Source organism: Hyaena hyaena, unplaced genomic scaffold, assembly GCF_003009895.1.
Source record: "Hyaena hyaena isolate Hyena2069 unplaced genomic scaffold, ASM300989v1 scaffold_210, whole genome shotgun sequence".
Classification (NCBI taxonomy): domain Eukaryota; kingdom Metazoa; phylum Chordata; class Mammalia; order Carnivora; family Hyaenidae; genus Hyaena; species Hyaena hyaena.
In genome coordinates, this window is record NW_024080841.1 from 2,352,342 (window position 1) to 2,371,324 (window position 18,983).

The window sequence follows — 18,983 nt, forward strand, 5'->3', positions numbered from 1 at the left end:
ACCAGTGATCTTGAGCAAATCAAATCATTTCAACTTTATGGTGAAATGGCCTGTTTATTCATTTAATAGATGGTGGGGGTGGGGGGGAGGAAGGCAGAAATCCGCTAAACTCTATTCAGGCTCCAATTCCAAGTTCATAATTATTCATTGATAATTTGTCTAATAATGCAGTATGTCTAACTAAATATTAATTCAACTACTAGGAGGAAACTTATAATCAAATACTCCTTGTTAAAAATTCAAGTTTTCTTAAGGAGTGCACTTGTCATGATGAACAATGGGTAATGTATGGGTTAGTTGAATCACTAAATTGTACAGCTAAAACTAATTTAACACTGTATGTTAACTAAACTGAAATTTTCAAAAAACTAAAAAAAATCAAGTTTCCAAAAGCATACTGAAGTCACATAAAAACAAAACTCTAAAGCAATGTAGCTGATCTTTCAGTAACTGTATCATGTACATATGTAATATATTATACATACACATAACTATCATCTATATCTTATCTATATTACCTATTATTTATCTACTTAGGCCATTCTTTTCAATGCCAACCCTTATTTCTTTAATGCTGAATTGCTTAAAATCCTTTCGATCCCCTAGGAATTACTTGCAGAATCTATATTTAATAATAATACTATCTTCAACGTTAGCAAATGTCTACCCTTAGAAGTGGGATTTTTATATTTATGTACAGCTAAAATTATTAGTCAAACAGGGTGAACTGAGTATCATTATGATAAAAAAAAAACAAAAAACAAACAAAAAAAACCCCCCAATCTGACTCTAAGGTAAGAAGGCTGGTGTTTTTTGGCGTTCATAAATTAGCTCTGAGGAGCCAGCACAAATTGTTCCAGGCAGGGTATATACACTGTTATCTAGTTTTCCTAGGTATCCAAGTCAGAGGTCAGTGCTCACTGGAATGCATACAGTTTCCTTGCTTTGCAGGCACAAACATTTCACCCAAGGGCATATCTTTTTATCTTTAATCAAGTTCTCTAGGTGAGTGAGAGAGAGAAAGCAGAAATAGTTCTCCTGAGACCTGAGTGCCAGGCAGATTCTATCAGTGGAACTATTTTAAGATAACTTGCTGAAATATGAGTACTGAAAAAAAGATTTATTTAAGGAAAGCAAAACAAGTAGGTAAGTTCATGTTTACTTTCTAAAGTAGGAGAGCACATCTCCCGGCATTATTCACAGTGACTAGACCAAGTACACAGCTTTAGTGCAGTGTTGGTGGTATAGCGGTGAGCACAGCTGCCTTCCAAGCAGTGAATGGTTTCAAATAATTTAAGTGTTACAGACGCTATAGGTAATTCTTATCATATTATTTCTTTACTTTTTTACATTCACATTATTCAGATAACTGGTTTCTCACAACAAAACAAGGACTAAGGGTTGATTTGAAATGATAAAATTCCTTCTATTAGCATGCCTTTTATATTTTGCTAAGCAATATAAAATTTCTTACCTACTTTGTGAGATAAGCATTACCTTTAACAAGAGGAAAAATTATTGTGGCTCAGGAAAACCAAATCATTTGTTCTAAATCTTTTGGCTAGCATAGAGCAAAGCAAGGACTAGACCTTAGGTCTTCTTTTTATCCAGTGTTCCTTTAATACTATCAAATGCTTTAGCACAGGGGTTAATAAATTGAGAGTGATACTTTAACCTGGGTGGCTTACAAAATACTGAACCACAAAATTACATGATCTTGAATATCTGGGCCTCACATTTAATTTGCACATAAGATAGAAGGGAGAAAGTCTAATTTTTCTTTTTCTGAAATTGTAAGTTAGCACACACTAATTGTACAAAAGTCAAAAAAATTAAGATATGCATATTCTCTTTACTTTCTCACCTTGCCCCTAAAATATGCAAAATCTGGAGGAATATTCATGGCTAAATAGCTAAGTAATAAACTATACTTACTGTTACATATTTTGTTTCCTTCGTTTAATGTGCTAGGCAAATTAAGTAACATTCCAGTTAAGCACATAATTTAAATAAGAGTACATTTCAAACTGTTTAAATTTCACCTATTCTCCCCTACCACCCATGAGTCCCAGGGCTCGTCAGAGCTCTTGGTTAAGGACCACTCAGCCAAGGGCAGGGAATGTGGCACTGTTACCAGAGGCCATCCTTCCTCTGCTCTCTCCCATTACGGGTATATTATAATAGGGTCTGTTCTTATCAAAAACCAAAAAAGAAAAAAAGAATAAAGCATAGTTTAAAAAAATACAGCTAATCTTTACGGGAAGATTAGAGATACTGTTCTAGGCATTCAGATATCCTAAACCTTATTTGGCCATCTGAGTTAGGTCAGACCACTTTCCCCATCTCACAGACAAAATGCGTAGAGAGATGTAAAGTAACTTGCCCCAAGTCTCAGGACAGGTGGCAGAGACACTATCAAACCCAATGTTGTCTTACACACATTTTCAAAATGAATCACATAAGCCTTCCAAATATAAAGTCATGTACAAAAGTTAAATGTATTTTCTCTACCACAACAAAAGGAAATTTGAAGATAATATTTTTATTGCCAAAATAAACCTAACTACTTGGGAATAAACTAAAGATTATAAAGCTTCTAAACAGAGAACTATATGATTCCATATATATAAAGTTCAAAACAATGATATCAGAAGTCAAAATGATTCAATTTTTGTGAAAAATGCCAACTATCACCTTAAAAGTGGATTTCAGTGAAATATATATACTCCTAAAACATTTATATACAATTATATGAACACAGAAAAGACTATGGAAAGGCACATACCAAGTCTTTAACTTTGATTAGACTATGACGGACATGAAGTAATCTACATACACATACAGAAATATTCAGGTTAATAGTGGTTATCTCAGGAGAAGCGGCATGGAGAGGATTTCTTCTTTATGTGTAATCAGAAAAAACCACCCCAGTCTTTTCCTTCTCTTATACATACCCTATAGGTATAGGGGAGATCCTTAAACATCTTGCTCAAAGGCAGCCCTATTTCTCTTCAACAGGCAAAGGAAATTTTGTTTATTAATATTTAGTACATTACATGCTTTTTTGTGATAGCAACTATGTATCTGAGTCATGAGTGTCTATAAAGAATGCAGACACTATAACAATAGGGGTGACTAGAAGAACGAGTAGAATGAGTCAAGAAAGATTTCATGTATTTTTCTAATATTTACTGAAAGTGAAGACAGAGGGACATTAAAGCAGAGGAGAGTTATAATTACTTATGTCACTCCTGAATGGCAGAAAACCAATGTCAGGGTATCAAAAATTCCAAAATATAAATAACCTTCCTTGGGGATACTGATAGGAAATTAGTAAGTGATCATCAAAAAAACAAACCAATAGACACATATTACTGAATAATAGTAATCTGAAGCTATGGGGATTTTATGTCTTCTTTTAGAAAATATTTCATACTTGCTTTGCCAGAACTATATATTAATCATGCCAGATTCTCTTGTTATTCAACCTATATTTAGGAATTAAGTCAGTGGAAGATAGAAAAAATCTTTAGGGGTGCCTGGGTGGCTCAGTCGGTTAAGTGTCTGACTTCAGCTCAGGTCATGATCTCACGGTTCATGGGTTTGAGCCCCACATCAGGCTCGGTGCTGACAGCTTGGAGCCTGGAGCCTGTTTCAGATTCTGTGTCTGCATCTCCCCTGCTCACACTCTGTCTCACCCTCAAAAATAAGTAAAGATTAAAAAAAATTAAAAAAAAGAAAAAGAAATCTTTAATGCTACTATTTAAGCCTCCAAGACAATCACTAATTGAAAGGATGCCTCTGGTATCCTAAAATGGTTACGGTGGCTTATAGCTTCCAGAAAATTCTCAGGGAACAAATCACTGCGTCAATAAATGATGGCATTAGACATGATCTCTGGGATTCTGATTCTTTAAAGAAACAGAGGCTCTAAGAAACAGTGCTAGATTCTTTTATTACCCATGATCTCAGTTTTCCCCACAATTGTAAGAAGTAGGTTTCTTTCTAACTTTACAGATAAAGAAAATTTTGCTTGGCAATTAGTTGCTCAGGCTCAGAGATGTATAATATAGAAACTCTAAGATTTAAACTGGGTCTTTTGGACCCCAAAGCTCATGTTCTTTCTATACATTAGGCTGCTTGGTGTAGATATTGAGAATTAAGTGTTTAAGCAATAAATATTATTAGCTTTGGCTCTAAACAGGTGATAGGATATGAGAACACTAATGATTTAATTCGCTTTAGTACTAATACACTTCTAAAGAAAAAACAAGTTGGTTTAAAATAAAACCACAAATCCTAAACAGTATGGGGTGAACACTATTGTTCTTTTAGTTTTTGTGCAAGAATTTAGGTTTAATATAATTTTCTAAGGGCAGGAGAACCTTGGGTAGTCTCAATGTGCATGTGTGTGTGTTTATGTGTGTGACCTCTCAGTGGAATTTATGTAGATTCTGCTGAGCGACACCCAATAAACAGTCTATAGGAACAGTGGTAAAGGATTACTGGTGGGGATACAGTCATTTTAGGTATAACCTATTTTAAGGAAATCTATAAATCAAACCCTGAAATTACAAAATTTATATATCAGAGGATGATCTATTTTATCCAAGTTTACCAAAATATTTTATTTACAAAGTCTTTACCATACATTTTCTTTCTTTGAAGAGCCACTAGCTAAAAACATACTTCAAAGAACTTCACTTCTCCCAAAATTTATCTGTACCTATTCTGGGTATATATGAAATTAGATAAAGTGATATATTGTTGTTAACAAAAAGTACATTTTACTAGTGCTTTCAAGATTAGAGTTTTAGCTATAAAACCAACATAACAAAGTGCTACTGATAGAAATGGCTTTGGTATGTTTCAAAATTTATAATAAATTAACATTTATGAGTAATACCATCAAAATATGCTTTTTGAGGGTAAAAAAACACATATTAAAAACCAAAGAAATAGTCTATGCTAAGTAAAACTTCCTTGACGTATACTTTATAAAATCCTTCCCTAGGAATCACTATGTTTTTTCTTAGGGGTATTTTTGCTCTTAACTGACAGACACATGGAGAATACCAAAGACTGAAGATCTCAGTCTCTAAGGAGTTTATTTTTTTATTCTTACTCAGTCATTCTTGGCCAATATTTAGTCAATTATCTCATTTACTTAGTTAAGCAATATTTAATACCAACTATGTGCCAGATTCTGCCAGCTTGGTTACTCCCTTTTTGGATACCAATTTATAAGGATCTCTTACAAATATAAACTCTCTACCTCTGACAGATACTGGTATTCCAATCTCTGCCCCATCTTCTGCCGGCATTGTCCGTATCTCTTCTTTTTCCCTTTCCCTATATTAACTCAAGGCTGCTGCCTCTGAGAAGTCAGAGGGAAAAAACACGGAGGTGATATTAAGATGTGCTTTTGGCAGAGAGGACGAGAAGAGACCTTTATCTTTCTTCTACCAGAAAGGTCAGTAAGGCAGGTTGCTGAGTAGACATAGGTAGTAAACTATGATTTAGGAATAATTATTAAACCAATTTATTTCCCACACCAGAGACTTAAAAAAAAAAAAAGACAACAAAAAGTACAAAAAGAAAATACAAATTTGCAATAAGAAACCAACAGCCATTCACCTGAAAGATGCTGGTTTACAGAAACAATCCTTCATTCTCACCACATGATACTTACTTGCCATCTGTGTCTGACGTAGCTGCATAGTGCAGGGGTGTGCATCCTCTTTCATCAAGGTCATTCACACTTGCTCCTGATCCCACAAGAGCAAACAGGCACTGGTAATTGCAGTTGGCAGCAGCATAGTGAAGTGGAGATCTTTTGTGCCCAAGTTAATATCAGAAAAATAAAAGCCAGAGAACACATGCCAGTAAACAAGAGCTTACTCTTACTCGATCCAGTTACAAATAATGTATTTATAGTGAGCCTGAGACTGATTTCTGCCATAACTAAATCTTTTAGAGGGCTGGACAGAAAGCTAGTAGGAGAAAGTAAGGTGGCAGAGAACCTCTAAGAATAGCAAATAAGACAGAAACACAGTTAAATTATTTCATGATCTCTACATTAACGATTCTAGTCTTTTGAGTGTATTACAGACACCTTCATGTTCTGGTCAGAAACCTGAAAACTTTCATTTTAACAAGGCTTTCCTTATACTAATAAAAAGGTTTCACAGTATGGAGATAGAAGAAACTTCTACCCCTGTCTCAGTAGAGGAATAAAGGATAAGAGAAATATAGAAGCGTTTAAAAGAATGCCCAGTTGTAAACTATACAGTAAAGCAGCACAGTAATAACAGGATTCTTAAGCAAAAAATGCATATTGTTCATTATTCAGAAGAGTTGGAGTACTGTTTTTAATTTTTAAAGACTGAATATTTGTACCTGTTTTCTTCTCAGTTACTGAAATGCAACAGAATGTTACTAAAATTAGGAGTCCCTGGTCTTTGGACTACAACTCTATGATAATCCCATGACTTTTCACTTAAAAGAAAAAAAAAAGAGGAGGAGAAGGAGAAAAAAATAAAGATAAATACAGTCCAGAGTCTTCATGGTGTAATTTTTTCTAAAACATTTACCAAGTGAGATGGCAGTAAAACATTGTTTCACTTTATTGGGTAACAGTATACTATAGTAATAGCATTTTATGAAATACAATTAACCCTAATTACTTTCAAGCTTCTGAACTCAAAACATGCTTCCAAAGCCCTCTCTGCATCTGTGGTAAAAAATTCTTCAAGTGCTACAAATTAACTAATATAAGATGGATTACAGTACAATTATAAAAGCAAATTAGCTGTAAAAATATTGCATTGCAAAGGCAAAGTGATTTTTGATTTTGTAGGTCATTGGTTCCTTCTATTAGTGTCTATTCCTCAAAGTAATTATGGAGTCAAATAGTTGTTTTTTTTTCTTTTCTTATGTGCATTTCTCATTCCCTACATACGTAATTCTGTTTACTTCTGCACTGGCCCATCTCATGCACTAACATACATCTACACATTTCCTTCTGACACACACTCTTTCTTGTCATGCACTTTGACTAATTCTCAAACTCCAGACACATAATTCTTTTTTGCATTGCCACTTCTTTTTTTTTTTTTTTTTTTTTTTAAGTAGGCTTCATGCCCAGCACAGAGTCCAACATGGAGCTTGAACTCATGACCCTGAGATCAAGACCTGAGCTGAGATCAAGAGTCGGATGCTTAACTGAGCAATCCAGGCACCCCACCACTTCTGTTTTTTAAACCAATTCAAAGTGCCTTCAATCCTTTCCCATATGGTTTTAGCACATGCTGTGTCAACTCCTACTCAAAATAACTTAGTAGGTAGTGGTGGATATAAGTACTGCTACCATAAATGCTTGTCACAACGACGCCTGGGGCTACGTTGAGACATAAGGATTGAGAATAAAGATTAGCTAAAAAGACTACAAGGGGACTCTGTCACTTCACAGGTGCTTTCCTACCAGTCATATGAAGGAGTATGTGTGGATGTTTTGTTACGTGTGTATGTATACGTGAAATTATAGAGGGGGAGAAAAAAAATTTCATATGTATTTATAACCTATTTCCTTCTTATTTCTAGTGCTCTGTAACCAAATATTACAATGAAATGACTTGGGGGAAAGGAGAAATATATTACTGAGTTCTGGGTTTTATGAGTTTCTTGCAGGAACTCAGGCACCATGGGGGCTTACATTTTCATGGTATAAATATGGAAGGAGGAAGAATGATATCAAGATATACAGAGGTGCTCCTAAGAGCTGTGACTGGTAGCCTGGGGCTGTGGCAGGGGCCCAAGTGGAAGAAGACTGTGGGTAAAAATGAATATTTAGAAGTTACTTATTTGGGCTTCTCAATTATGATCACAATGCAAATGATGCTGAACTATTCAGTTAATTCTCGGAAGCTAGTTAGAAGGTCATGCAAATCATAAAGTAACATTAAGTTCTATCACACCGTACCTCCCAAATTTGTCCTTTTTGTTGAAGTCTGCACCAGTATTCAGCAGAAGGTTTAGGCACTCCAAATTCCTAGTTGGGAAAATACAGTTAAAAGACTTAATTGTTAATAATTTCATAATGAAATTTGTAAGTTTAACTTAAGTATCAAAGCATGTTTTCAAGTAAAGGTAAAGGGGATAAAACAGCATGATTTATATTTTATAAAAAATAAAACATTAAAATTCACCTTATCGAGAAATTTTAAAAGTTAGGTATACACACATTGACTGGCACACTGATAGGAAATAACAAATGAATCATGTTTAATCACTATTTAAAAGAAAGTTCACATTTGTAAGAGTTCCTGAGAATTTTTTTTTTACAAATAGCTTATTGTCAAGTTGGTTTTCATATAACACCCAGTGCTCATCCCCACAAGTGCCCTCCTCCATGCCCATCTCCCCCCCCACCCATCAGTCCTCAGTTTGTTCTCAGCATTCAAGAGTCTCTCATGGTTTGCCTCTCTCCCCCTCCCCCACTATTTCCCCCCTTCTTCTCCCCCACAGTCCTCCGTTAAGTTCCTCCTAATCCTCCTATACGTGCAAACATATGGTATCTGTCCTTCTCTGCCTGACTTATTTCGCTCAGCATAATACCCTCAAGGTCCATCCATGTTGCTACACAAGGCCAGATTTCATTCTTTCTCATTGCCATATAGTATTCCATGGTATAGATAAACCACATCTTCTTGATCCATTCGTCCATTGATGGACACTTAGGCTCTTTCCATGTTTTGGCTATTGTTGAGAGTGCTGCTATGAACACTGGGGTACATGTGCCCCTATGTACCAGCACTCCTATATCCTTTGGGTAAATTCCTAGCAGTGCTATTGCTGGGTCATAGGGGAGTTCTACTGCTAATTTTTTGAGGAACCTCCACACTGTTTTCCAGAGGGGCTGCACCAGTTTACATTCCCAGCAACAGTGTAGGAAGGTGCCCGTTTCTCCACATCCTCGCCAGCATCTAGACTCCTCTGACTTGCTCATTTTAGCCACTCTGACTGGCGTGAAGTGGTATCTCAGTGTGGTTTTGATTTGTATTTCCCTGATGAGGACGGATGCTGAGCATCGTTTCATGTGTCTGTTGGCCATGTGAGTTCCTGAGAATTTTTAAGAACCTTTAAAACAAACTTCAAACAACATGCTTTTAATAGGATGGTTTAAATTTAAGTGGGTTTTAATCCTAAAATAAATGAAAAAGGGCAAAAAAACATCAAAACCTGAAAACACAGATAATGTTCCAAGATGCTTTCCCTTATCTTCTCCTATACTATAATCGCTTAGATGTTTCCTTAGTTAAAATTATGGAAGAGTACATGAGTGGCTATTTCTATAATTTCACTTTCAAAAACCTGAGCGTCAACTTAGTACATTACTATAAAAACTGTGACTGCCAAGTGTTCAGTTACTCATGTCGTCTTTTGTCCCTCTCTCTGGAGGCAAGTAACATGGAAGTTAGGTTTTGACTACAAGGTTCTTTGGTGACCTTGTTAGAACAAGAGGACTCAGTCACATCCCATCTCTGGAACTGAGACTGGCCTAGTGGTTGGTAGTCTTGGTTCTGCACACTTGACATCTGAAACCACTAGGAACTTTTACGGAATTATTATCAGGAATAAAATTCTTGCAAATGACATTTTTGATTAAGCCATCATGAATTAAATGACTTATTACAGACTTAGGACTTAAATGATCAGAAACATTAGATTAGCAGCATGCTTCAGAGACCAAGAATTTTAACTGCAGCTTGTTTATTCAAACCAACAGCCTAGTTTCACCTAGGAGTAGTATTTAAAACTTTGCCCAAAATCTTTCAATCTCAAATTTTCTTCTTCTTATATATTAGTCCTCAGTAGAGGCAAGACATAAAAAAACCATCAACACTATTTTCCCTAAAATTATGGCTGAAAAACCCCAAATATTTTCTCAAAGAACACTAGTATTATACTCAAAACATCTCTAATGTTTAGTTGGCTCTCATTTGAAGACATATATATTCTTTTCATTTATCCAGAAATAATTTCTCTTATAGAAAGCAATACTTCCTTTCACAGTTTGGCTCTATGTCTCCCAATCACAATTTATGACTTAAGTGGAAGATTTAAAACAAACATTTTCTAGTACTCTTGTTACTTTCTTCTCCTAAACCACTATTATGGTTTGTTTTCTATTTTGAGGCAGCCCAGAACTAATAAAGAGAAACAAAGAGAAGAGGGGGAAAAAAAACAAAAACAAAAACAAAAACCGGACACGACCAGCTACCTTCTTCTTTAAAAGTAAAAATTCTGTTAACATACCCTCCAGCTGCAGCTGCATGTAGACAGGTCCTGCCAAAATCATCTGGGGTATCTATGTCAAATCCTAGAAGAATGAATGCATCTTATATAGTATCGTAGATATGTTACTTCATATGAATGTTCTAAGTCAAGAAATGTCAAGTTTCACATACACCCCAATCTCAAACAAAAATGAATTACAAATAAGCACAAAATTATTGGAAATAGATTAATAATGTTTAATACTACAAAAAAAGTCTCTAAAGGACTGGGAGTTTTAGGAGTACTAGAGTACTTTTTTAAAAAAGCCATAGGATACGATGGGGGCACCTGGGTAACTTAGTTGGTTGAGCATCCAATACTTGATTTAGGCTCAGGTCATGATCTCACGGCTCATGATATTGAGCCCTGTGTTAGGCTCTGTGTTAACAGTGCGGGGCCTGTTTGAGATTCTCTCTCTCTCTCAAAATAAATAAACATTTTTAAAAACTGCCATTGGATACAATAGAATATCACTCAACAATTAAAAAACAACAACAAAGTACTGATACATGTTATAACATGGATGATCCTTGAGAACATTTGTCTAAGTGAAAGAAAAGACCACATCTTGGGTGACTCCATTTCTAGGAACTATCCAGAACAGGCAAATTTACAGAGACAGAAAGTAGAGTAATGAATGCTTATGGAGAGGCAAGAGGAAATGGGGACTGACTGCTAACAGGAGGATGAGAATGTTCTAAAACCGATTATAGTAATGGTCACACATCTCTGGGACTATACCAATAAACACTGAACTATATACTTTAAATGGGTGAAATGTATGTTATGTGAATTACCTCTTAGTAAAGTTGTTTTTAAAAGAAGCCATAGGTGCTTTGCTATCTGTGGATTATTTCTAACACTGAGGACAAATTTTAGACTTCTCTTTTATAGATAAATGGGTTTGTGAATATTTGTGGACATACACACACCTTTAAAAACTTAAAGCGGAATTAACTAAAAAAATTACTAAGAAAAAAGAAGTGTTGTCTCACACAATATGTTAACTTTCACTGAAACTTTCCTGTAATTCTTTCAGGAATCATGAGTATTAACATACAAAGTATGTTCAACATTAACACTGTGAGAAACAGACTATCATTTAAAATCAATTAAATCATATATATTCAGTAATTCTATGCATTTAATAAGGATCACAGTTTTGTAATAAATATAGAAAGCTATAGATCCTGTTTTGTTTCAAATGGACTATGATTATGGTATTTTAACACAGTAATTAGATTTGGTATAAATAATTTCACAAACCTCAAAGATATTATAGAATGGCTATGAGTTTCTAAAAAGGAAGCATGCAAATGAAGATACTCTGTTTCTAGACATAAAGGGACAATACAAGAAAACTACCATTCAATGAACAGAAACTGCTCTAGAAATATTCTACATCCCATTCCCCCAATAACAGAAAGAAGGAAATCCCTAAAAGAGAAGACCTTTCCCAGATCTGAAGAGAAAATTAAATGTTAAAATTAAAGGACCCAACATCTTCTAAGAGGATTTAATAAATGATTCACATTTGGACGTAACTACAAGTAATTTTGGGAAAGCAGGATAAAGAGATATTAGTTTGGGGGATTCTGTGGAAACAAAAACAAAAAAGGAGAATCAGTCTGCAATGGTTCCACTTACCAGAAGAAAGAAGTTTCCTGCAACAATCTGAAAAACCACTTAAGGCTGCCAAATGGAGAGGGAACATTCCATGTATGCCACGCCTAAAGTAAGTAGGACAGTAACTTCAATACAAGAATAATATAATCATTTAAATAAATTACAAAGAAACTAGCTAAAGTGAAAAAATAATCAGATGAGTCAAAACCTTTTACACTTTGAAGAGCAATGTGGCAAAAGGCTAAAGGTAAGTACAGCTTATTTATTATCCGGTAATTTTCCTCCAGGAGTAGGATTTTTCAACCTGGGCATTATTGTCATGATGGACTTTGTTGTATGTACATGCTGGGGGAGGGGGAGGGGCTATCCTGTGCGTGCAGAGTGTTCAGCAGTGCCCCTGGGCTCTACCCACACCAGATGCTAGTAACACCCTTCCAAATTATGACAACCAAAAAATCTCTGAACATTGGCCTAGGGTGTGAAATCCATTCCTCCTGCCTCACTATTGAGAATCATTATCACACACAAAATGTTCAAGAATGTTCCCTACAGTAATTTTTGTAACAATAAAAAATTGGAAGCAACTTGTGTTTGTAAATAAGTGGAATGAATAAACTGTGAATTCTTTATATAATAATTACATTTTATAAAATGAATGAACTAGAGGTATTTGTAGAGATGTAAAAAACAGCCTAAATTTTATCTATGTGGCTAAATCAAAAGTTGTAAAAAAGTGTACAGTAGTGTTAGTTACAGAAAGTTTACAAGAAGGTTTAAAACATATTAATGAACATATATAAATGTAATAAGGTATAATAAAAATACAAAGGCACACAAAAGAATGATAAATATCATTTTCAGTAGGGTATTTACTTCTGCAGAGCATGCAAGAGAATCCATCTTTCTAACAAAGTCTCTTATAGAAATTTTAATATATAAAACAGACAAAGCTGTTCCCACCAGATTAGAGGGCAAAAGACCTACAGACAGTCTCATTTGGATGAAGAGGAAAAGCATTCAATATATAAACACTTTTAGGTCTTTTATTTACTTTTAGATTACAAATAATTTGATCATACCAATGAAGAGCTCTGATCCAAACTGCCTATTATTCATAATCTAGAATGAACTGGGGTAAAAAAATACATAAAAATACACTATGCTGGCTTACCAAATGAAATCATATAAAACATCTATTCTAGCACATCACCAACACATAAAGGAAAAAGCTCAAGCAATTAATACCATATTGGGCACGCAATCCACACTTCTACTTGAAATATCTAGAAAACTACAGTTCGCTGCCATCTGTGTTTCCAAGTCATCACAGCTCTCAACACCACACTAAGTACTTACTTTGCAGTGTCAGCACCACTTGTAATAAGAGTGTTGATCAGCAGCTCATGGCCGTACCTTGCTGCTATGTGCAAAGGGGTATTTCCATTCTTATCCTCACAGTCGATTACAGCTCCTGCAAAAAACAGCGTACTATCAGACACTGGACTATATTAAGTCAAATCTATTACACGGAAAGTAACATAAAACACTATTGAAGCATAAACTGGTGAATACAGCAATTTAACTGAAGTTCATTTGTAGGACATTTATTGGGCCAGGCACTGTAGTTAACAGATTTTACACTTAAAAACAATTTTGCAAACTATGCATGAACTTTTAACATTTTAAAATGACAAAAGGGTTCTAGGGACCAGTAAATCTGGAGAGCACTGTATTAAAACAAAATTAAACATATTTCTTTAGAGCAAGATGTCAGAGCATTAATGCGCACACTCCATGTGTCATTAAGATTGCAAGCAATGCTTCAGGAATTATTTGATCATGAAACTACTACTTTTTCCTTGTAGAACCATAACAGCTATTTATCTTGAGGGCTACTAACAGTTGCTTGGAACATGGCTTGGGAAACACTAAAGTAATGTAGCTAAGAGTTTTTATTTAAAGCTTTAGCTTGCCTAGTGCTACTTCAAACCCAACAAAACAATATAAATTCAGAAAGTAAATGAAAGTCCTAAAAATAGTTCAGAACATTCAAAGGGGGGAAAAGATACATGCAACAGAGTTTTGTTAACATGTAATACAAACTGTGGTGGAAAGGCAAAGTTTTCTATTCAGCAATGCTTCAAGAAAGTCCACACTAACTGCTGGGGAAATTATAATTCAGGGGAAACAAAACAAAAATGAATGAAAACAAATTGTGAAATATACAAATACATGGTATTTTGTACTCTTTATTGTTTGATTTTCATAAGATCTGAAATCAAATATTAAAAATATATAGACTGCTATAACAATTCCACAATACCATTCATTTTGTGGATGTTTTTACTACATTTAAGAAAAAAAACAAACAGAAATACTTTTTACCACTCTGGATAATGGTTTGTGATCTGGAGAATCTACCGTGGAGGGCAGTCATGTGCAGTGGGGTTTTCCCATCCTTGCTCTGAAATAATCAAATTAAAGAGATTGAAAATTATTGTTAGATCTGTCATATGTGATCCTTAGTTTTATTCTGAATGTTCTCTCACATCTTTATTTTGTAAAACTATTACTCAAGCATTGAGTTTAGTTCAAGCCTATGGAGGCAGAACAGTTCAAGTTGTTCAAAATTAGGAACTTTTAATTAACTAATTAATTTATTTTTAAACGTTTATTTTTGAGAGAGAGAGAGCTCATGCACATGAGTAAGCACATGCAATATGAGGGAGGGGCAGTATGAGAGGCGGACAGAGGATCTGAAGTGGGCTCTGCACTGAGGGCAGACAGCCCGATGTGGGGCTTGAGCTCACGAACTGTGAAATCACAACCTGAGCTGAAGTTGGATGCTCAACGAACCAAGCCACGCAGGTGCCCCAGGAACTTTTTTTTTTAAGTATAGACATTATAAAGCATAAATATACAAAAAAAACCTCAATGCCTACAGTTTATAAAAAGCCTTGTATGGTAGATATGGTATAATCTTAATATCATTCCTATCTCATAGTTGGGAAAACTGAAGCATAAGGATGTTAAATGATTCAACCAAGGTCACATCATCAGCAGTGGTACAGCTAGGATGTGTTTTCCACATGTCAAAGTTTCACATTGCTACAATTCTTTCATTCTAAGAATTTCCTGAACGAAAGGAAAAGGAATATCTGAATTAACTTCACCACTATAATTCATTTTAAAACCTTTATTAATTTGTTTATAATTATTTATAATAAATATTGTTAGCTTTTTTTCTCAAAATAATCAGACTGGCTGTGCATGTATGCATTTAATATACAAGTTCTGAAATTCTAAAGGACTTCATCAAAACATGCAACGTGACTGTTAAAGCTCTGTGCTGACAGCTTAGAGCCTGGAGACTGCTTCAGATTCTCTGTCTCCCTCTCTCTGTACCCCTTGCCCGCTCATGCTCTATCTCTGTCTCCCAAAAATAAATTAACATTAAAAAATGAAAAAAGAAAACTATTTTGCAATTCCTAACCCTTCAGCAATACTCAGCATACCTTTTGAAGATATATAATCAAAAATGAAATGTGACAAGTGTCCTATGTTTACACTAAAATTGTATAACACAGATCTCAAGAAATTATCCTGTCATAATAATGGAGTGTTTGATGAACTTCATAATTACCTATACATATTTGATTCCATAATTTTATGTTAATTTTTTCAAGCAAACAAGCCATCCAATTGGCAATTTATCTCAAAGAATTTTCAAACTTTTGCACACTTTGTGTGCACAGGCAGGAAAACAAAACAAAGCAACCCAAGCAAGTAAACAAGGTAAGCTCTGGAGTCACAATGACGTGTGCTCCAATTACCACAGCAAGACTCAGGAGAAACTGCCTACCATCTTGAGGCTTCACTTCTCAACTGAAAGTGGACATAAATTACCTGTACTTCACAGGTCTGTGGTACAGAATATAGAGAATAACCTTTGTAAAACACCCATATAATATACCAGTGTCTGTTATGTTTGGTGTTTTTATCTATGTATCAGTTGTTATTCTTTCACTAGAAAAGAACAAAACGGAAAGTACAAAAGCATTTTAATAACGGGATTCCAGTTTGTATTGCCTTTTCAGTATGTTCCCTATATAACATAACTTGATTTTTTAAAGTTTATTTATTTTGTGTGTGGGGGGGGAGATAGAGAAACAGAGAGAGAGAGAGAGAGAGAGAGAGAGAGAGAGAGAGCGCGCACAAGATTGCAAGCAAGGGAGCAGAGAGAGAAGGAGAGAGTGAATCCCAAGCAGGCTCCAATGTCAGCACAAGCTTGATGAGGGGCTTGATCTCACAGCCATGAGGATCACGACCTGAGCCCAAATCAAGAGTTGGATGCTTAACTGAGCCACCTAAGTACCCCAACATATCTTCATTTTTAAATGCTAATCTTTTACCTATAGACATGTTTTAACAGACAAAAACAAAACCGAAACCACACAAACTTAAACTGTAATGTATATTTGAGTCCATAAAATGATTAACTTTTACAGACTACTGACCCTTTTTTATAGGCCATGGGGTTAAGAAATGTAACAAGGCCTCACAGCTGGTATGTGGAGTCCTTTACTATATGGCTATATGTGGCACTGGATTAATATTTTTACTTTCTACATACTTACTGATCATAGAAAGTATTCCAAATATACTTAAAAAAATTTAAATTACAAACTGAAAAGTCCAGCATAAGACATGTTAAAAGGGGGGAAGGCACATTTATTTTCCTCTGAATTGGGGAGACAATGGGTAGATTTTTTTAATCAACTTAGGAGTTTCAAACAAAAAATAAAGATCCACCAACATTCTAAGAACTGGTTTCACAGATGACCATAAACAGCAACAACAACAAGTAAGCCACACACAGTACCTCCCAGGTTTAAATTTTAAATAAAATATTTGGGGTATTTTATCTGACCAAAATTTATTCTTAAGAAGAATGAAGTGAAGTCGGAGAAGACACACATTTAAGTGATACAATCAATGCAGTAAGGCACAGGTAAAGCAATGTTATAAAAACCAGACCTATATTGCTTTTTAAAACCCAATCATTTTATCTTTATGTAGTACTGTGTAAGACAGCCAATGTAAAAACTTATAAGTACACAGCTGAATTAATTTCAAGCCTAAATTCACATTCCAGTTTCTCGTCATCCACAACTTGATCAGGGACAGAAACACCAAAATGGAGAATGAGACAGGAGGAAAGAGGTAGCAAGAAAAAAAAGATGACTTGAAAAGGAGATCATGCAGGTTACCAAATATAATTTTTTATAATATAAGGCAAGTGTCAAACCCTTATTAGCTCCTTATTCAAGCAACAATTTGATAGGCACTATATTTGACAAATATAGGAAACACAGGTGTCTGGTATGAAGATATATCCTTGAATGAATATACATTCTTACTGGTTGAAAACACATACTTATCAATAATTTGTATATAACTTCAGAGCTGTGAGGTACCTTAGAAGTCATTAACAAAATGGGAGCCTGTGTTCCAATGGAACTTAGCTAGAAGATAACTGCACACTTGCATTTAAATAGGATGTCGTACATCCCTAGGCAAGATTAAGGAAACTTTTATGAAATCTATTTCTTTTTTTTTAAGTTATATTTATTTATTTTCGAGGGGCAGAGAGAGGGAGAGAGGGAATCCCAAGCAGGCAATGTGCTGTCAGGGTGAAACCCAAGGAAGGTTCAACCTCATAAACTGTGAGATCATGACCTAAGCCAAAACCAAGAGTTGGATACTGAACCAACAGAGCCACCCAGGAGCCACTATGAAATCTATTTCTAAACCAACATCATAAACTGTTGCCTTAAAATCTACTTAACCACCATATCTCAATTGCTTGGCTAAAAAATTCCCTTGTCATGTATAAAATCTATCATTGATTTTTTCTAAATCAATAAGGAGATAACTTCAAATAGGACCACGGGTCTAAGTATTACACTGTAAATGAGCCTCGTGTAAGACTAATTCTCATTTCTGTATTTCAAAAGAAAATAGTTATAAAAATCACAGGTACAATAATCAACTATGTAGGCACTGACATATGAATGATCTATCATCAAATTATATTCAATATTCATGTCTAAATGGCACTGTATAAATAAAAAGCCTAATTTTCACCCCTTAAAGATAGCACAATACAAACTATAGCATGTGTCATAGCTAATGATATAGATCAGTCATGATCCTTTATATTTCACACACAAAAGATTAATTTAATTACAGTCACTTGATCATAAACAGATCTCCTACATATTTTAAAAAATTTGGCTGTGGAGAGCATGGGTGGTTCAGTCAGTTAAGCATCTGACTTTGGCTCAGGTCATGATTTCAGTTTGTGAGTTTGAATCCTGTGTCAGGCTGTGCTGACAGCTCAGAGCCTGGAGCTTGTTTTGGATTCTGTCTCTTTCTCTCTTTGTCATTCCCCCACTTGTGTGTGCGCGCGCACTCTCTCTCTCTCTCTCAAAAATAAACATTAAAGCATTTTTTAAAAATTTGGTTGTGATCTCTTGAGGAATGTTAAGATCCAATCTGCATTAAAAAATATTGCTAAGCTTTAGAAGAAACAAGTAACAAATTTCTTTCCCTCACGAGTGTTTGGATATTGTTCTGGTCCCCAATTATCCAAACAGCAGGAATTCTTCAAACCAAAATGAGGAGTTCAAATTTATTATCAAAAAATTTTAGTAATTTTTTAAACTATTAAAAAAAACCTCAGTAGGTAATATGACTGAAAACTGGAAACTTGAAACATATATTCTTAGGTATTTCAAACTTAAGCATATATATAACAAGAGTTGTTTATGATACCTCATATCATATCCTTTCCTTTCTCGGGTATAATAAGCATAAATTTTGTCCTATAGCTGAGAAAGGTAATTTATAGAGCAAAGACCTAATTATATATGGACTTGCTGCTACTGCAGCTGTCAGACGGGGTCAGTGACCATCACTAAAGTCACCTAAAGTCCTTTCTCTACCAATCTGAAGGA

General features: G+C 34.9%; 1 protein-coding gene across 4 annotated transcripts in view; it reads right to left on the reverse strand.

Moving 5' to 3' along the window:
- ANKRD28 (ankyrin repeat domain 28) overlaps positions 1 to 18,983 on the reverse strand; it is a 206,487-nt gene that overhangs the window by 32,690 nt on the left and 154,814 nt on the right. For 3 of the 4 annotated variants that reach the window (XM_039242213.1, XM_039242212.1, XM_039242214.1), the window contains 6 exons: positions 14,350 to 14,428; positions 13,321 to 13,435; positions 11,986 to 12,068; positions 10,318 to 10,381; positions 7,982 to 8,050; positions 5,693 to 5,833 (listed from right to left, as the gene is read on the reverse strand). In XM_039242213.1, the coding sequence (XP_039098144.1) occupies positions 5,693 to 5,833; positions 7,982 to 8,050; positions 10,318 to 10,381; positions 11,986 to 12,068; positions 13,321 to 13,435; positions 14,350 to 14,428 (551 nt within the window). Of the gene's footprint in view, positions 1 to 5,692; positions 5,834 to 7,981; positions 8,051 to 10,317; positions 10,382 to 11,985; positions 12,069 to 13,316; positions 13,436 to 14,349; positions 14,429 to 18,983 lie in introns of those variants that run through there. The other variant, XM_039242215.1, reaches the window with a different exon arrangement.